Source organism: Aureobasidium pullulans (genome assembly GCF_000721785.1).
Source record: "Aureobasidium pullulans EXF-150 unplaced genomic scaffold scaffold_1, whole genome shotgun sequence".
Taxonomy (NCBI): domain Eukaryota; kingdom Fungi; phylum Ascomycota; class Dothideomycetes; order Dothideales; family Saccotheciaceae; genus Aureobasidium; species Aureobasidium pullulans.
The window spans coordinates 2,056,181-2,071,543 of NW_021941021.1; the positions used below are offsets into that span (position 1 = coordinate 2,056,181).

Here is a 15,363-nt window from a genome sequence, read left to right on the forward strand (position 1 = left end):
TTTTGCATTCTTTCACTCACCAAGATGTCACAACGATGGCCGTTTCGAGTGATGGTGATGCGGAAAGAGGGTCCAGCCGTTCTTTCTTTCTTTGGAGTGTTTTCTTTGATGTGGCCGATTGGTCTGTGTTTGCTGCAGCTCCTGCTTCTGCTTGTCTTCGTCTGGCTTGAATGTAAGAAAGACAGGTCGCTCAACAAGAAGTCGATTGCAAGAGAGTAGTGTCAAGCCATGGCGGGGCACCAAGTGTAGCAGCCCAAAGCACAGTCCCGCAAATACGCGCCTGTTTCCGATCCTCCTAGACCCGCCTATTGGCTCAATCCGGCCAACGCTAATGTTTTCTTAAATTAAGTCCTGCCCGTCCCCTTTGTCGCATCCAACTGCAACTTGGTCCATGAAACACTCGTCTCGTCTATATTGATACACATTCCTATCCATCACCACCTTACCCGTAAGTCCCGACCAACCGTTGCAACGTTTATCGATTGCATGCGCGCCATGTCTTTGTAGCTATCGGCCATATTTTTCTGTATCTCTATCCGATTGCTGTGCGTCTATAAGACAAAAAGGAGATTGCATATCCCTCCGTATAAGCGCCATGCTGCATGAGTCCCTACCAAATCAAACTCCTTGACCATCCCAATCCCAAATTGTCATCATCTTGTCTTGTCAATGTCGTTTTCACATAATACCGAAACCTTCAGCTTCTGAGCGGCAGATACTTCAGCCCCAACTTGCTCTTCCCCTTGCTATTACCCAATGAGGGTGATTGTGGCTGCATCATAGCCGTCGGGCTCGTCGCATCCGGGTCGCTGTCGTTCTCAACCAACGTCCAGCTATCTTCAACCTCTGCCTCTTCTTCGTCCTCGGCATCTGTGTCGCCTTGAGCCGCCCTGGCCACGCGTTGTTGCACCAGTGTCTTTGCGTACTCCATGTCCCGGTACATAGCCTTGATGGCAGTTCCGACACCATCTTCTGAGCGGATCTGCTCTCCCAGAATTCTGGCCTTCTCGATCATGCGTGAGTCGTGAGTCGCAATCCATATCGCCTTGCCCAATGCGTTTTCAGTCACTGTCAGAACCTTTTGTCCAACTCCGAGATCCTGAACCTTGCTACCAAAGAAGAACTGGTCGCCAAAGAAGGGTTTGATGATGGTCGGGATACCAGCGCGAAGACTAGCACCAGTCGTTCCTGCTCCGCCATGATGGACAGCGGCATCTACTTGTCGGAACAGCCAATCATGCGGGGCAGATGCGATCTGAAACATGAAATCTGGCAATGGCACCTCCAGGGCTTTGGCCTTGCCCTTGTCCATACGGTCAGACCAGCCTTTGGACAGGATACAGCGGACATCGGCCTTTCTCACTGCGGCGATGATGTCTTGAGTAAGTTGCTTTGGGTCGGGAACAACCACCGATCCAAATCCGATGTACACAAGCTTTGCTTTGTCCGCTCGCGCGTTCTTGATGAATTCGACAAGCTCCTTTTGCGGTTTGAATCCATTCGCTTCATCGAGGAACCAGTAGCCTGTTACTCGGATCCATTCGCCGAAATCCAGAGGAGGAACGACTACGCTGGGCGAGAAGTTGTAGAAGAAAGGGACTTTGTCCTGCTGCATCTTCTCCATACTAGTAGCCTTCAAGCCTAGATCCTCTTTGCGCCACTTGTTGATCGTAAACGAGGTGGCCTTCCAGAATATATTCTCAAATAGAACGTATGTCATGTAGTTGTAGGCTCCGCCCATCCTGGACTTTTGCATGCCGAACGCATGAGGGTAGGCGCGCGTTCTGGTCCAGGGCATAGTGAAGGCTCTGAAGTAAGGAATACCAAGAGCTTCCGCGATGTGGATACCAGCCATGGCAGAGGGACTCTCGATCAACAAGTCGGAGTCCTGGCAAGCGGCCCAAGCTGTCTTGAGCAAACCTCTGACAAAAGGCCAGAACTGAAATTGTTAGTCGTTGTCGTACGCAAGCACCCGTGACGTTGAACTTACCTTTTGATTGGTCTCGTAGAGGAAAGAGGGAGTGAACATGCCATGGTCAACGCAGAGAGCCATCAATTCCGCTGGATTACCTTCGACAGGTGCGAAGTCAATGCCATGGCTTCGTACCCAGTCACCAAACTCGGCATGAGAGGCTATCTTTGGTCTGTGGCCTTCGGCAAGCAAGCCCTTGCACAGAGCGATGTACGGTTGAACGTCACCACGAGAGCCAATAGTCAAGCAAGTGATTCGAAGAGATCCTTCAGGCTTGAAGTCCAGAACAGAAGCCGCCGGATCGTCAAAGAAGATGGCTGGTGACTCGCGGTCTGTAAAAAAAGTCAGCAGGAACTACAACTGAATTGGCAGAGTACAGCTTACCTGACTGATCGAGGCTGCGAGGCGGCTGAGACTCCACACCGCCTTGATCGCCCTGTCGAGCTTCTTGTAGCAAGAGGTTCTCTGCCGCTGCTGCCTCGGCATCGCGCTTCTCATCTTCTGTTAGAAGTACAGACTCCTGGAAAGGCTCTGTCGTGTCCAAGGATCGCAGGAGAGTAATGGTGCAGTCGTCCCGAAGATCTTGCGATCCAAACTCGAAGAAGATTTCCTCGTGGCCTCGAATCACAACGACCATGCCTGAGTAGCCGAATCGAAACCCTCTTTCCTTGTCAACATCCATGATGTCTTTGAACGGGACAACAAGCTAGACACAGTTAGCCAATGAACAATAACACCAACAAAAATACGGGCCTACCTTGGTCCAATTGCCAGGGATGAAACTGCGGAAACATAACCTCGTAGTGCCCACATACAGCTTTCCGTACAAAGGCAAGACTCGATGAAAGAAACCGAAGAAAGTTGCCACGAGCTTCTCAGAATCTGGCAAGGCGAAGTGGTTGCGGAAGCTCTTTTCAGCCTCACGAACGGTCATCTCGTCTTCAGAATCGTGTACTTCTTCTCCGGGCACCAGTTCGTCTGCTTCTGCATAGTGTTTCTTACCACCAGCAATCATCCCGGAGAACTTGTCATAGTACTCCAAGGGCGAGCTCCCGAACAGACCACTGACGCGCTTGCTAGAGTTATACAGGAAACCCGAGGCGCGCTGGATAGGAACAGCTCCGACCTTCATCAATCCTCCTAAGGCCGAGGAATCTGATTGTCGCATGTCTTGCATTTGTGTGTCGGAAGTCTTCCTTGTTGAAGCCCTAACCTCAGGTTCCTTGCCAGCTTCATTCGAAGAAGCAAACGGCGCGTCTGTTTGAGGGCTAGCCTTCGCACCATGCAATGCAACGTTATCAGTGTGATGCTTTCCGATGGTTGGCTTGTGGAACATGATACTTCCACTAAGTATGTGGCTACCCGAAGCATCCGTTCCAGCTGCAGATTCTGACATTTCGCTGTCGTTGCCTTGATCCGAGGATGACACATACGATTCAGAAGAATCCTGCTGGAATGCACCCCACTTTTGTTTTTGGCTATTCCGCTGTGTTGTAGGACGACTTGCCAGAGCTTCTTCTCTTCCTTGAGTCAAGTCGAGAGTAGAGCGTTCCAGTTCGCTGCTTGACCGAGCACTTCTAGAAGTGAGGCCAGACGCAGGGGACAAAGTAGCCGTGACGTTCTCATGAATACCTCCAGGAGCAGGACTCATCGATGGCAAACGCGATCTTCTTCCATGTGTTGATGAAGGTCGACGATCAGACATGGTGATGACTGGAGAGACAGGGCGACTTGCAAGCACTCGCTGAGCGCTTGTCTCCTGAGTCAAGCTTCGTAGCACGCGAAGTGCCTCTTCGCCAAATCCAAAGAAAGAGAAGAAGTACTGGACAAGTGTGAGTAAGAATCTATGGAACTTGAATTACGCAAAAGGCTTACCTCGTCGACAGCAAATGTCTCATCGTTGTCAATAACTCGAATCTTAATAGTATCGGCAAATTCAGGATAGTTGCTTTCCTCGATGTCGACAACGTTATCGACTGGCAGACAGATCTTGACACTGTCGCTGTTGTTGCGTGATCGGAAGATGACCTTTTGTATTTGCTTGACCCATTCTGATGCACTGGAAGCAGTCTCTGCTTTGAAGTTGTAGATTTTGGCATCTGTAGTGACAGAGAAGGATGTGCTTTCTTTATCCTGGCCCTGTGCTGCTGTAAGGTCTGCCGAAACTCCATAACGCAAATCTATGACATCTCTCGGAGAGAAAGGAGTCGAAGGGTCCTTGTAATATGACAAGACATCCCCTTTGAGCACGAACCAGTACTTCTTGTAGCGAGGGTTACGCTGACCTCGTTTGGTCAAGTAGCCGGACTTGATGGTCACGCCAGTCTTCTTCTGGAGATAGGCGTAGAAGCAGATATGGCGCTGGGTGATATATATATAGCCCTGTAGGAGGACACTTTGGAGGTACCAGCAGGGGTACTTTGCGACAACCTTTTCGGCTTCGTCGAAATCGAAGATGTCCTTCAAAGCATCGGGCAGAGCGACCTGGGTTGTGCTTGACGACATGTCTGGTACGGGACTAGACTTCCTGCTGGCGGGCTTCGTAATGGTCGACTGCGAGGACTCTAGATCTGTCCTTCCATGATGAGTCGGCTCGGGCAGGTCGTCTGCTTTGGAAAATCGAGTCGGAGTTGTCGTTGCGAAGGTCGTCTTGGGGGCTGATCGGAGGCCTGGTAATGACTGGACCAGGTTGGGTTCGGACACCCTTTTGAGGTGTTTATTGCGGGAAAGCGGGCTTTGCCGTAGCGGGAGTGTTGTCGAATCTAGTGTAGACCTGTTAGGTCGAGTCGATGGAGGGGTTGTATCGTCGCTGTCACTGTCGGCCTCTTGCAGCATGGATCGCATCGTGTTGGCCTTTGATTGTGTTGCGGCGATGATACCAAAGACACTCTGATGCATCATGGCCATATCGATGGGTTGTGCTCTGTCCAACTCTTGATCTTGGTCTTCCTCGTCGTCGTCGTCGAAGCGGAAGCGTTCCGGTAGCTCCATGGATACTCGTCGACGAGCCTGCGGTGTGGTACGACGGGACGTCATGTCGAGTGAGAGTGAAAGTGAGAGTTCGGGTTGCAGAGCAGCAGCGGGTGAAGGTGACCCAGCCTGTTTTCTGATGCAATAACGTGGTCGAGGCACGAGGATAGACGGAGCACCCGAATGCCGTACACGCGCTCCTACTAGTTAATCCGGGGTTAGAGCTCGTGACAAAGCGATGACTGATAGTAGAGCAGCGTCTTTGTATATTCACACATTACTGTACGACTTGCTCTATCTAGGTGTTACATGTTGCGTGCTGCAACGGACTGCAGCCTCAACATGTCAGTGGTTTTCCGATCTGCAGCTTGATAGGTTGCAGATTACTTCGACCACCTTTGTGGCCGCCACCAGACCGCCTTTGGCAACTGAAGCCTTCCCCACACTTGCGGGAGCACGTGCCAGCACGTCATCAGAGCACGAACAATCGCCTTCAGTCAGCAACTCGACAATCACAAGGGCAATCATGCTGAACAAGGAGACTCGTTGTGGAATATTAATACAGAATATATGAGTGAAACCATCACATGCAACATGCAACTTTGCGGCGGTCCTGCCGACAAGTTATGAAATTCGCGATTACAATCTGCAAAGCAACGCTGATGCGACTAACTAACAGCCTTCAGCTTCGTCTCCGTACGACACCATCGCTTAAGCCTTGGCCTTGGCGAGACCAACACTGTTGCTGCCGAGGTCGTAGACGGAGTAGTATCTGCGGAGGAAAGCATCACCGAGAATGGCAAGAGGACCAGCAGGGGCGGGGATATCGAAGCCCATGAAGGACGAGATACACGAACCCTGGACCTCAAGGATGTAGTCGTAGGGGCCAATGGTGAAGTTGTAGCCGGTCAGGGTGAAGCTGAGGTCAGGGAGCGAGTCACGCGCGCTGCACTCGACAGTGTACTGGCCATTGTAGCCCTTCTTGGCACCGATCTCCTTGTTCAGCAGCTCAGCAAGAGTGCTGGGAAGGGCAATGAGCGAAGTGCCGGTGTCGAGGATGGCACCCATGTTGTCGAACTCGGCACTCTCCTTGCCGAAGGTGATGGCGTCAAGGTCGACCTCCCAGTAGGCCTTGCGTCTCAGAGGGAGCTTGGTGAGCTCGCCGGTGTAGTGGTCCTTGTTGATACCACCGAAGATGGCCTCGGACTCAGCCTCCTTGTCGTTGGTGTCGCTGAGGTAGAAGGCGAAGACAGGCTCGTCGAGCAGGTCCTGGTCAATCATTGAGTAAAAAGGAGGGGGGATCTTGTTGACACTGATGGAGTCGTATCCAAGACCGAGGATACCGTCGAAGCGGCCGAAGGCGAAAGCCAAGCCAGGCTCCTGAGTGGCCTCACCGAAGAGCTGGTTCTTGATCTTGATGTCACCAATCTGGACAGTGTCCTGAGAGATGTAACCCTCAACAGCACCCGAGCCGTAGCGGATGGCAAAGTCGGAGCCGTTCTTCTTGTACGACGAAGAGTCGCTGTGGTCGTACTTGTTGTGGAGATAGCAAGCGATGGAACCACAGTCAGACGAGGGGATCCACAGGTTGGAGCTGCCAGTGTCGAGGACGACCTTGAACTCCTGGGGAGGGTTGCCGATGGCAATCTCGGAGAAGTCTAGATTGAATCAGAAGCAGATCAAAAGGCACATGTCAAGGGATTACATACACTGGGCGTTCAGGAAGTTGCTGACAGCGACGGGGTGGCCGGCCTCAGCGTGCATGGAGGTCTCCTTGAACATCTCGTCGGCGTGCTTCTGGGGGCGAACACCCATGTACTTCTGGCCGAGAGCCTGCATGTGCTCGCCAATGTTTGCGCCCTCCTGTGATGGCTGTTAGTCGAGCGCATGGTTGGGTCGCTGGATATGACGCCACTTACAAGCTGCTCCGAGAGAGGAACCTTCTTGAGCTTCATCTTGTGGACGCCAGCCGAAGCCGAGCCAAACAGCGCACCGGCTGCCATGAGAGAACTGCCCTTCATCTTGTTGTTTCTGTGTGGGGGATGTGTGAATGAAGGAAAAGTGTGGGTTGATGGAGAGAGGATTGTGGAGGACGGATGGAGAGGTAGTCGATAGATAGCTCGGTCGGACCAAGACGGTGGTGGCTGCGCCAGTGCGCCCCTCGTGATTCCATCGAGGTCACTGCGTCATCAACCAAGGGTCGTTCGTTCGTTAGGCAACCGCTTTCGACATTCCGTTTCCCGCGGGCGTCAATATTTGCAATTGGTTTATTGAACGGTATTGGATACTATCCATCTCTTGGGTTTATTCAAGCACATGAGCATATAAAAGCGCTCCAAATCATAGCACAATTTCACAAGAGGCTGGGCAGCCAATTGTGGTCAACTTGTGCCTGCATGAGTAGCTCCAGAGCTCTTTCCGCAAACTCCGTTTCGACCAAGCGCCAAGTCCATCACTTGCCGCAAGCAGAGTAGCACTGGGCAACCACACCAGGCACATCCATCATCTGGGCTTTGCTGGGCCTCGGACACAGGGAATCTTGCTTGTGAGGTCTTGAGATGCGATCCAGCGCCCGGATCACCCGTAATGTTTGCAAAGCCATTTGGAAACCCAGCGCGCGACGCGTTGTCGCTGTGGAAAACAAATTGATGTCGATTCAGTCGGCAGTTTGATCCCATGAAGCCTGACTCTCTGATACGAGCAATACGTGACTCACCTCACGCTTGCTTCCCTTCCATACGCAACGCAGACGTGCAATCACATCAGCTGCAAACCTGTCACTTGAACCAAGCGAATAAGAAACGGACTCGGAAAGACAACGTGAGTTTCTTGTTCTTTCACTTCGCTATTTTTTTCGTCTCTATTTTCTGGCTGCATTGAAGGCCAAGGAGAGGTGTGCCCCCGAGAGTGATTTGACCGCGTAGCCTGCAAGCAGCATAGATCATGATTCCCCCAAATACAATGCATTCGTTGGGCTTTTCCATATGACGCCAATCTGACATGCTTCTCAGCTTGACCATGGCTGCTTCCTACACGTTCGAAGATCTTTCTGGTGCAACACCCACTGTGTCAGATAATCCATATGATGGCTTGATCGAAGCTTGCCACGACAGTGCTGTGAGAACAACCCAATTCTAGATCGACTACAATGCCTGACCAGGCGTAGGCTGAGATTCAAGCTCGTTATGAAACTCATCGTAGCGCCCGAGGTGTCCAGCAGAAGGAGAAGCTCACCTCTCCGGACTTTCCAGGCGTGACCATCGACACTATCCTTGCAAAGTTGGAAGATCAGACGATTGAACCTGGCTTCAAAGACCCGAGACACTGCCTGGTCTTCTGGGCTCGCCCTCCACCTCATGTCAAACTTGTGATCGCAGAAGTGCAGAAGAGACTCAAGACAGTCGCACCCCGTGAGCAACTGCTGATCCAAAATTGGTGACACCCTACTGATGAATATCAAACAAAGACCTTTGGGTTATGCCACAAGATAGTTTGCACATGACAGCACTGGAGATCACACATTCTCTGACTGACCCAGAGATCGATGAGCTAGTCGAGCAAGTCCGTCCTGGCATTCCGGAGATCACGGATTACACCTATTCGCACCGAGCCCGCATAGTAAAGCCATCGCTTTCATATGATGCTCAAGCATTCGCTCTGTCGTTCCTCCCTGCAGCAGGTGAGCCCTGTACTGCTGACCCGTCTCGCAAGCCGGAGGACGATGCATACACTTATCACCACTTGCGCCGTGATCTTTACGCTCTGACTTCTGCCACCGGCGTCAAGGTCGCAAGCAGATATGTTGTTCCTTCTGCTCATTTGACTGTTGGTCGCTTCATCGAGCGCTCGGATACTGAGGCTGCAGATGGCAAGGTTGATCATGCACGCATGCAACAGTTGGTGAAGGTAGTCGATGAGATCAATGAGTGGCTCAAGACCGAGTACTGGCCCAAGGATGGCAAGACCATCAAAGCAGGTGGTGAGTGGATCGTAGGTGAGGGCAAAGGTCTTGACAGCCGCAAGGGTGCTTTATGGTATGGCTCCGGCGGTGAGACCGTAAGACTGGGCAAGGGATTCTGAGTGCATTTGCAGCGCCATTGTTGAGATTCATCTTTTGTTCAAAATCACTACACCACTACAAAAATTACAGCATATAGACACTACATCGGCCTTCACTTCTACCTCTTCGCCAATCAATTGCTTGCCATCACGAACTCCAGCGCATCAAACAAGCAAACTTTGGATACCTTCACCTATATATACCAACCAGCTGTCAAATCTTCTGTCCCTTGGGACTCGGTCCTCTAGTTCAGTTGAACCAAGACCGCTCCCGAGGGACTCCAAGCTGCGAGTTCAACTCGCAGCATCGCCAATAAGGTAATCAACCCCCCCTTTGCGGCTCTTCTTCCCCTGCACCCCATTCCTTAAAGATCAAACTGAGCGTGCGGTTTGTTCTGTCTCCTGCCAGGGAGGCAGTTTGTTTTGCTGATTTAGCGACTATGTTTTTTTTTGTTCTATGGCCGTCGATATTGCTGCTGCATCTGATGTAAGATGTGTGTTCCCTCTCAAGCACTTGCATTTGTCAATGCTGATATGCGCACGAGTTTCTCTAGAGATCAAACATGTCTCTGTTCGACATCGAAGAATGACACATATTTGTCCTTGACTTCAAATATGAATTCTGCTTCAGGACAAGTGTCTCTCAGCACACGGTCTTGTACTCCGAGATAGCACGGCAACGGAGCCAGTCCAAATTGCTCCATCATCGAGAACGTAGGTGCCAGCTCATTTCTCTCGGCTCTCTCTTACCCCAGCGTCGACAATCTTTTCGGCCTTCACCTCTTCGCCATCGGGCATCATATCGAAAGTCACAACCACATCTGCAGTTGCCTGAGAAGTTCATCCTTAACCAGGGCATCATCGATCCTACTGGATTATACTGGAGTCTTCAAAAGTCACTGGTGAGATGGGTTTGCTTGTTATCGTAGGCATGGACGAATACTTACTTTACAGTGAGTAACATCCATATATACACTTCAAACCCCATTTTTCACACCCAATTACCGCTTACTACTCCTAGTCCACGATTGCTCGCTTTGAACAAAGCATACTCCATGCAGTAGGCCATAGCTCCCAACCATCAACAGACCATCTTTACTGCAGACCTGACCCTTGCATATGTCACCATTTACCCAATGCAGTGCGAACTGCGAGGTCTACGTTTGCTGCCCCAAGGTTACGTCCGTAACATAAGGCATGGGTGGTTTAGTTAAGCATTAACCAAGAGCAAGGATGTAGACCTTAAAAGGTGGTTCGACCGAAGAAATTAATGGCTGCTCATTCTCTCGGCCGTTAGGGTAGGTTGGGTACATATACGGAACCGCGGATGAGACAGCACCCGATCGTGTCAGCCCTCGGGAGAAGAGTACCGATTATTTCAAGGTTCCAGAAGTCTGCATTGGATTCGGAGAAAGTAGGAGATATGAGGATGCCAAGAAGAATATGTTCATTAGAGTCGTAAAGAATATCAACAAAGAAAGAAAAAGATAGCAAGAAGGCTACAAGGTGCCATCTACACCTTAGCCACAACTTTAGTTCCAGCCAACACGATCCTCGCAGCCAGAATAGTGCAAGCACCGCTCAAAGCCATGATACCGCCAAAGATCTGTAGGCCAGTGTACTCCCCGTCCCAATGTGCGACCAGCGCACCACCGATAGGATTACTACACAGTGCGGCAAACGAGATGATCGCAAACACTGTTCCATTCCTGACTCCAATCTCTCTTACATCGGAGATCTGAGCAACCAAAGATGGAGCCAGTGAGACGAACGATCCACTGCCGAAACCGTACAGAGCGGCGAAGACAATGATAGGTGCATTAGAGGCAGCAGGCATCCAGAGAGCCAGAACCAGAATGCCAGTAAACGACATCATGATAGTCATGACATTGTATCTTCCAATCTTATCAGCCGCAACACCAGGCAGCACACGACCGAAAAAGGACGCGCCATTGAGGATGGGAATAAGATACTCCGCAAGCCTCGACGACATACCCAATGTCTCTGCCTGCAAGATCAAATAATTGATAGGCAAAAACATGGCGAAGAAGAAAAAGAAGCTGCCCAGGACAGTAAGAAGGTATGGTGTTTCCTTGAGCGGGCGGATGAATTGCATGATGTGGAAGGGTTTGGGTCGGGGAGGAAGGCGAGATTTCACGGTAACGTTGGCGACGATCATGAGGGCGAGGATGAGAAAACCGCATACCCGCATCGTCCAGCCGAATCCGATCTTGGGGATGAGTTTGTTGACCATGATTGGGAAGATCACGCCGCCAGTTGAAGAGCCGGCAGCCATTATGCCAAAGGCTGCGGCGCGTTTGTGGAAGAACCAGGTCGGCATCACACTCATTGCTATTGTAGAAATCAGTATGTGTTATTGAGAGCCGAGATGAGGCTCGCATACCTGGATAGAAACACATGCTTGCTCCAGCAGCACTACAGATACCTTGAGCCAGCATGATCTGATAGTACTCTGAAGCAAGACTTGCCATCATGACGCCGAATACATGAAGGCATGTTCCAGTCAACAAGATGTATCTAGGTCCGTAACAGTCGAAGAAGTAACCGATGAATGGGCCCAAGAAGAACATCAAGAAGGTCTCCATGGATGGAATCCATGATACCGTACTAGTGCTGTATCCTCGGAGTTGATGTGTCTCATAGTATTCTTGGAAGACTCCAATACCTGTGTCAAATCATTAGTATAATACTCGGCAGAAGATCAACATATTAATGTAGCCAAGAAAACGGCACAGTAATGGGAAATGCAAGGAGGAGGGGAAGCAGCAACACTCACAATTGATCCAGCCAAAACTGCAAAACATGCAGCAGAATGCACCCAACACAACCAACCATGCATCAAACCCACCGTCAGGATTCTCTCTCGGATCAAATGCAGGCGGTGATGCTGCAGCAACAACTCGTTGTCCATCATCTCCAGGTGTGGGTCTTTCGGCCGTAGCAACTGTTCCCTTCTCCTCATCAAACGAGCCGTCTTGTTCGTTCGTTTCGGGCCGCAGTAATTCTGGTTTCGAGCCCATGACTGTGTCCTGGAATGAGGAGTGTGAGGATTGTGATCCCAGACTATGTTGTTTCGCTGCCATGGTTCTTGGTCGTCGGTTATTGCGTAGTGGTTTGGCGATACCGGACAGCGGGAACAGCAAAAGTATAACGCCGATAGGGAAGTTTAACCAAGCCCAGGTTGTCGTAATGCCCGTTGTTTTAGGATAAAGGTGAGAAGTAGGATGGAGGAGGAAGGAATATTCCACAGCAAACAAAGAAGGAAGGGAAGGTGATGGGCGGTGGAAGATGAACCTACACTATTATACTAAATGCTGGATGGTTTTGAGGAAGATCTCCACCCAAGCTTTAACCCAGGAGTTCGGGCGTAGGAGGCGCATCTTCATTATCGACACTGCACTCTCTCGGCCGTAGGTATTTGGACCACGCGCGCAACAAATGTATGTAGTCCTCTTCTCCTGACTCGTCCGTAAATTGGGCGGTTTTGTCCAAAGGCAGGAACGCAGATGTCGCTCTCGGGCACCCCGAACATGCCGTCGTTCCTTCCCATCGCGGCAGTTGCGAACTTTGCTCATCACCTACCATGATTGTGAGGTGATCATCCAGATAGCCTTTTGATCCAAAACGACGACGACTTCCTTCTTCACTTTGGCAGGTCGTTCGCACGTAACTTCAGGAGGGAGACGCGGCGCTGGAGTTCGCTCCGAAGATTTGTCTCCACATCGCGACCTTGTTGTCGTACAAGTACCCGGATATGACCGTTTCGGCGATCAGATCGTATATCACCTGGTGGAGCTTGGTTCGGAAGTCAGGGCTGGTAGAATAAACATTAGTAGACAGATGCTTGGTTGAAAGAGAAGAATTGATCGTCGTGTTCATACGAGTTCGTGATAAGTCTAGTAAAGCAATAGCGAGAAGCATCTAAACTCCCTTATCCTCGTATCCCATATCCGTGCTATGCGCAATGTGTAGAAAGATAGAAACACCGTGCCGTAAAATGCAGTGTCATCAACATAATGTACCCGAGCGAAGGGACCGGAAAATACAGAAGCCCGGTCCCTCGCAGTTCTGCGCGTCAGCTTCATCCACCGTCTCTCATCTCATCTCACATGTCAAGCAATTCCTCAGCGTAATCATCCAACTCGATGACTCTGAAACGGCCATCCCATTTCTTCGTCCAGGCAGCCTTCTTGTAAGCCTGACTGATGTTCTTGCTCCAACTGACAAGCTCGACCTTCCATCCCTTCTTCAAGGCACGTTCGGCCATTCTGAGGAAGCCTTCAGAATACTCTGCCTGAGCGGCGTCGCCAGTGGCCAGTACCATGGTGGAGGGAGTCTCGGTATCAACAAGAGATTCCATCATTTTCAGGTGGATGATCTCGTCAACACCTTGCTCGATATACTTCTCCGGCGCGAAGACAGGAGCAGTGTTGCCCGTTTCTGAGCCGCTACCGCCGCTGTCTCCAGTGCTGTTACCATTCTTGGTGTAGCTGCTATTACGTCTGCTGCGCCACTTCTGATCGCGCTCCTGGAAATACTTCTGGCGCTCGGTGAGCTCTCGCGCTTTGAGCACCTTATCCAGGATGTTGCACTCATAACCGACACGCTGGGCCACATCGAAGGCGGCCATGTGGGGCTTTGAGCCAACCAGGCATCGTTTGGCGACAGGCCTGCGGCGCTCCATGAGGAGAGCCAAGGCGTCGAATGAAAGGTCCACCTTGGGGACGTGAACGTTCTGCGGAATGTCGCGAGCGCGTTTGAGCTGGTCGTGGAAGCCAATGAAGATGTTAGAGGCATCCACGAAGACATGAATGCCGTTGGGGTCATTCGAGTGGGTTATAGAGTTTGCGGGACTGACGAGACTTGCTCTGTCCTCGTAAAAGTTGCCGATGATCTTCAGGAGCAAAGCCCAGTTGCGGTCCTCGCCAGTGCGAACAGTCTTGGGCTGAATACCCGGACGGTTGTGGTTCTTGACAGGGGTTTCACTGACTTTGTTGACCTGGTGGAAAGGGTTTCCAGTGATACCAGTCGACTTGTATGGAATCGACGTTGTGCGAGTAGGCTGTACAGATGCGGGCAGCAAAGGGGAGGTCTTGGTAGCAGCGAATGGAGTCGAAACAGGCCAGCGCTTCTTAAACTCTCTTTGGTGCTTAGACTCGGGTGTCTTTGGAGGCTCTGCTGACTTTGCAAGGGAGTCAAAGTGGATGGGTTCCGACTGAGGTGTGTACACCTTCTTCTCGGACTGGCGAGACTTGGTCGAGCTGCTTGTCTCGCTGGGAGCTGGGCGAGAAGCTGTCATCTTCACGGGACTGGAAGGACGACCAGCCTTACCGACCAATTCAGCAGAAACGATATGGGCGCTAGCCTTACGAGCGGGGGTATCGTTGAAGAAAGAAGGCATCTCGAAGTCAGGCTCGTCGATATCACTGACGGTCTTTGAAGTCGCAGCGGCCCTCTTCCTCTCTCTCTTGTTCTTCTTCTTACGTTGCGTCTTGGTCAACTTCTTGTCGCCTTCATCCTCGTCCTCCTCTAGAGGTGCATAGTCGGTAAGATCGCCAGCGTTAACTTCGTCTCTCCACTTGATACCACCCTTGCGTTTACTTGGAGTAGCATAGGCGGCGCCGTCACTAGCGTAGTCGGCCTTCTCGGGCATACGCTGCTGGAGAGTGGGTGAGGCATTGATTTGCTTGGGAGCTGGGGAGTTGACTGGTGTGCCTAGGTATTGCCAGATCTTGCCAAAGTCACCCAACGAGACACCCTCATCGATGGCGTCGAAGTGTTGTAGGGGTGAAGCGAGGGGCAGTGACGAAGACTCGTTCATGCTGTCGTGTTTGGTCATCGAGGGGCGTGGAGGCACGTCTTTCGCTTGGGAATTAGACGGAGAGAGAGTGTTGATCAAGTCGAGGACGTTGTGAAAGTCCCACGGCTTGGTCGTCTGTACAGCAGCCATGATGGCGTCTGCGTGCTGAGGTAGCGATGGGGGGTTCTGTTGTAGTGGGGGTTGCTCGAGGAGTGGCAACGAAGGTGGGCTAGTAGCGTGTGCGGGCGTAAAGGACGAGGGGTGAGCGAGGCTCGAGGAATAGAGAGATAGTGTGTCTTTGAGTGAGCGACTCGTTCATAATAATGTCCTGGTCGTGTTCTAGAAGGCAAAGAAGGCGAATGTCAATTCACGACCGCTACTGATGGAGTCATCGCCCGCCCCACATGCACCAAGCAACCACGACCGAACCCTGAACCCTAAAACTCCGCCACCAACACAGAGCACCTCTATTTGCCCAACTCTCAATTTCCCATTCGAGTACAAGACTCCGAAAAAATCTGTCCATTCGCCGGACTTGCCA

The 15,363-nt window shown here is 51.3% G+C and overlaps 5 protein-coding genes across 5 annotated transcripts; 1 reads left to right on the forward strand and 4 right to left on the reverse strand.

Moving 5' to 3' along the window:
* Positions 1–697: 697 nt before the first annotated feature.
* Positions 698–4,477, reverse strand: M438DRAFT_263435 (UDP-Glycosyltransferase/glycogen phosphorylase; the record flags this gene model as incomplete). Its single annotated transcript, XM_029899888.1, has 5 exons — positions 698–1,939; positions 1,991–2,304; positions 2,357–2,678; positions 2,730–3,794; positions 3,848–4,477. 5 exons carry the CDS (start codon positions 4,475–4,477, stop codon positions 698–700), a joined length of 3,573 nt encoding a protein of 1,190 aa, XP_029766081.1.
* A 1,041-nt stretch (positions 4,478–5,518) lies between these two features.
* Positions 5,519–7,006, reverse strand: M438DRAFT_341615 (Asp-domain-containing protein). The gene is made up of 3 exons (XM_029904542.1): positions 6,862–7,006; positions 6,652–6,805; positions 5,519–6,600 (listed from the first exon to the last, which is right to left on the reverse strand). Exons 1-3 carry the CDS (start codon positions 6,961–6,963, stop codon positions 5,654–5,656), a joined length of 1,203 nt encoding a protein of 400 aa, XP_029766082.1. The 5' UTR covers positions 6,964–7,006; the 3' UTR covers positions 5,519–5,653.
* A 954-nt stretch (positions 7,007–7,960) lies between these two features.
* On the forward strand, positions 7,961–9,022 carry M438DRAFT_262219 (uncharacterized protein; the record flags this gene model as incomplete). Its single annotated transcript, XM_029899803.1, has 3 exons — positions 7,961–8,059; positions 8,109–8,352; positions 8,409–9,022. 3 exons carry the CDS (start codon positions 7,961–7,963, stop codon positions 9,020–9,022), a joined length of 957 nt encoding a protein of 318 aa, XP_029766083.1.
* Positions 9,023–10,514: 1,492 nt separating this feature from the next.
* On the reverse strand, positions 10,515–12,042 carry M438DRAFT_262899 (monocarboxylate permease-like protein; the record flags this gene model as incomplete). Its single annotated transcript, XM_029899849.1, has 3 exons — positions 10,515–11,353; positions 11,406–11,687; positions 11,799–12,042. The coding sequence occupies 3 exons, from the start codon at positions 12,040–12,042 to the stop codon at positions 10,515–10,517; spliced, it is 1,365 nt and encodes a 454-aa protein (XP_029766084.1).
* Positions 12,043–12,957: 915 nt separating this feature from the next.
* Positions 12,958–15,287, reverse strand: M438DRAFT_341620 (uncharacterized protein). Its single transcript, XM_029904543.1, has one exon. It carries the CDS (start codon positions 14,970–14,972, stop codon positions 13,128–13,130), a length of 1,845 nt encoding a protein of 614 aa, XP_029766085.1. The 5' UTR covers positions 14,973–15,287; the 3' UTR covers positions 12,958–13,127.
* Between the last annotated feature and the right edge of the window lie 76 nt (positions 15,288–15,363).

Excerpts from the sequence above, each read along its gene's own strand:
- M438DRAFT_341615 (XM_029904542.1), bottom strand. The coding sequence starts at position 6,963 with ATGAAGGGCAGTTCTCTCATGGCAGCCGGTGCGCTGTTTGGCTCGGCT. Across the intron at positions 6,806-6,861 it reads TTCCTCTCTCGGAGCAGCTT|GAGGGCGCAAACATTGGCGA; the intron begins GTAAGTGGCGTC and ends CAGCCATCACAG. Across the intron at positions 6,601-6,651 it reads CAACTTCCTGAACGCCCAGT|ACTTCTCCGAGATTGCCATC; the intron begins GTATGTAATCCC and ends GATTCAATCTAG.
- M438DRAFT_341620 (XM_029904543.1), bottom strand. The coding sequence starts at position 14,972 with ATGGCTGCTGTACAGACGACCAAGCCGTGGGACTTTCACAACGTCCTC.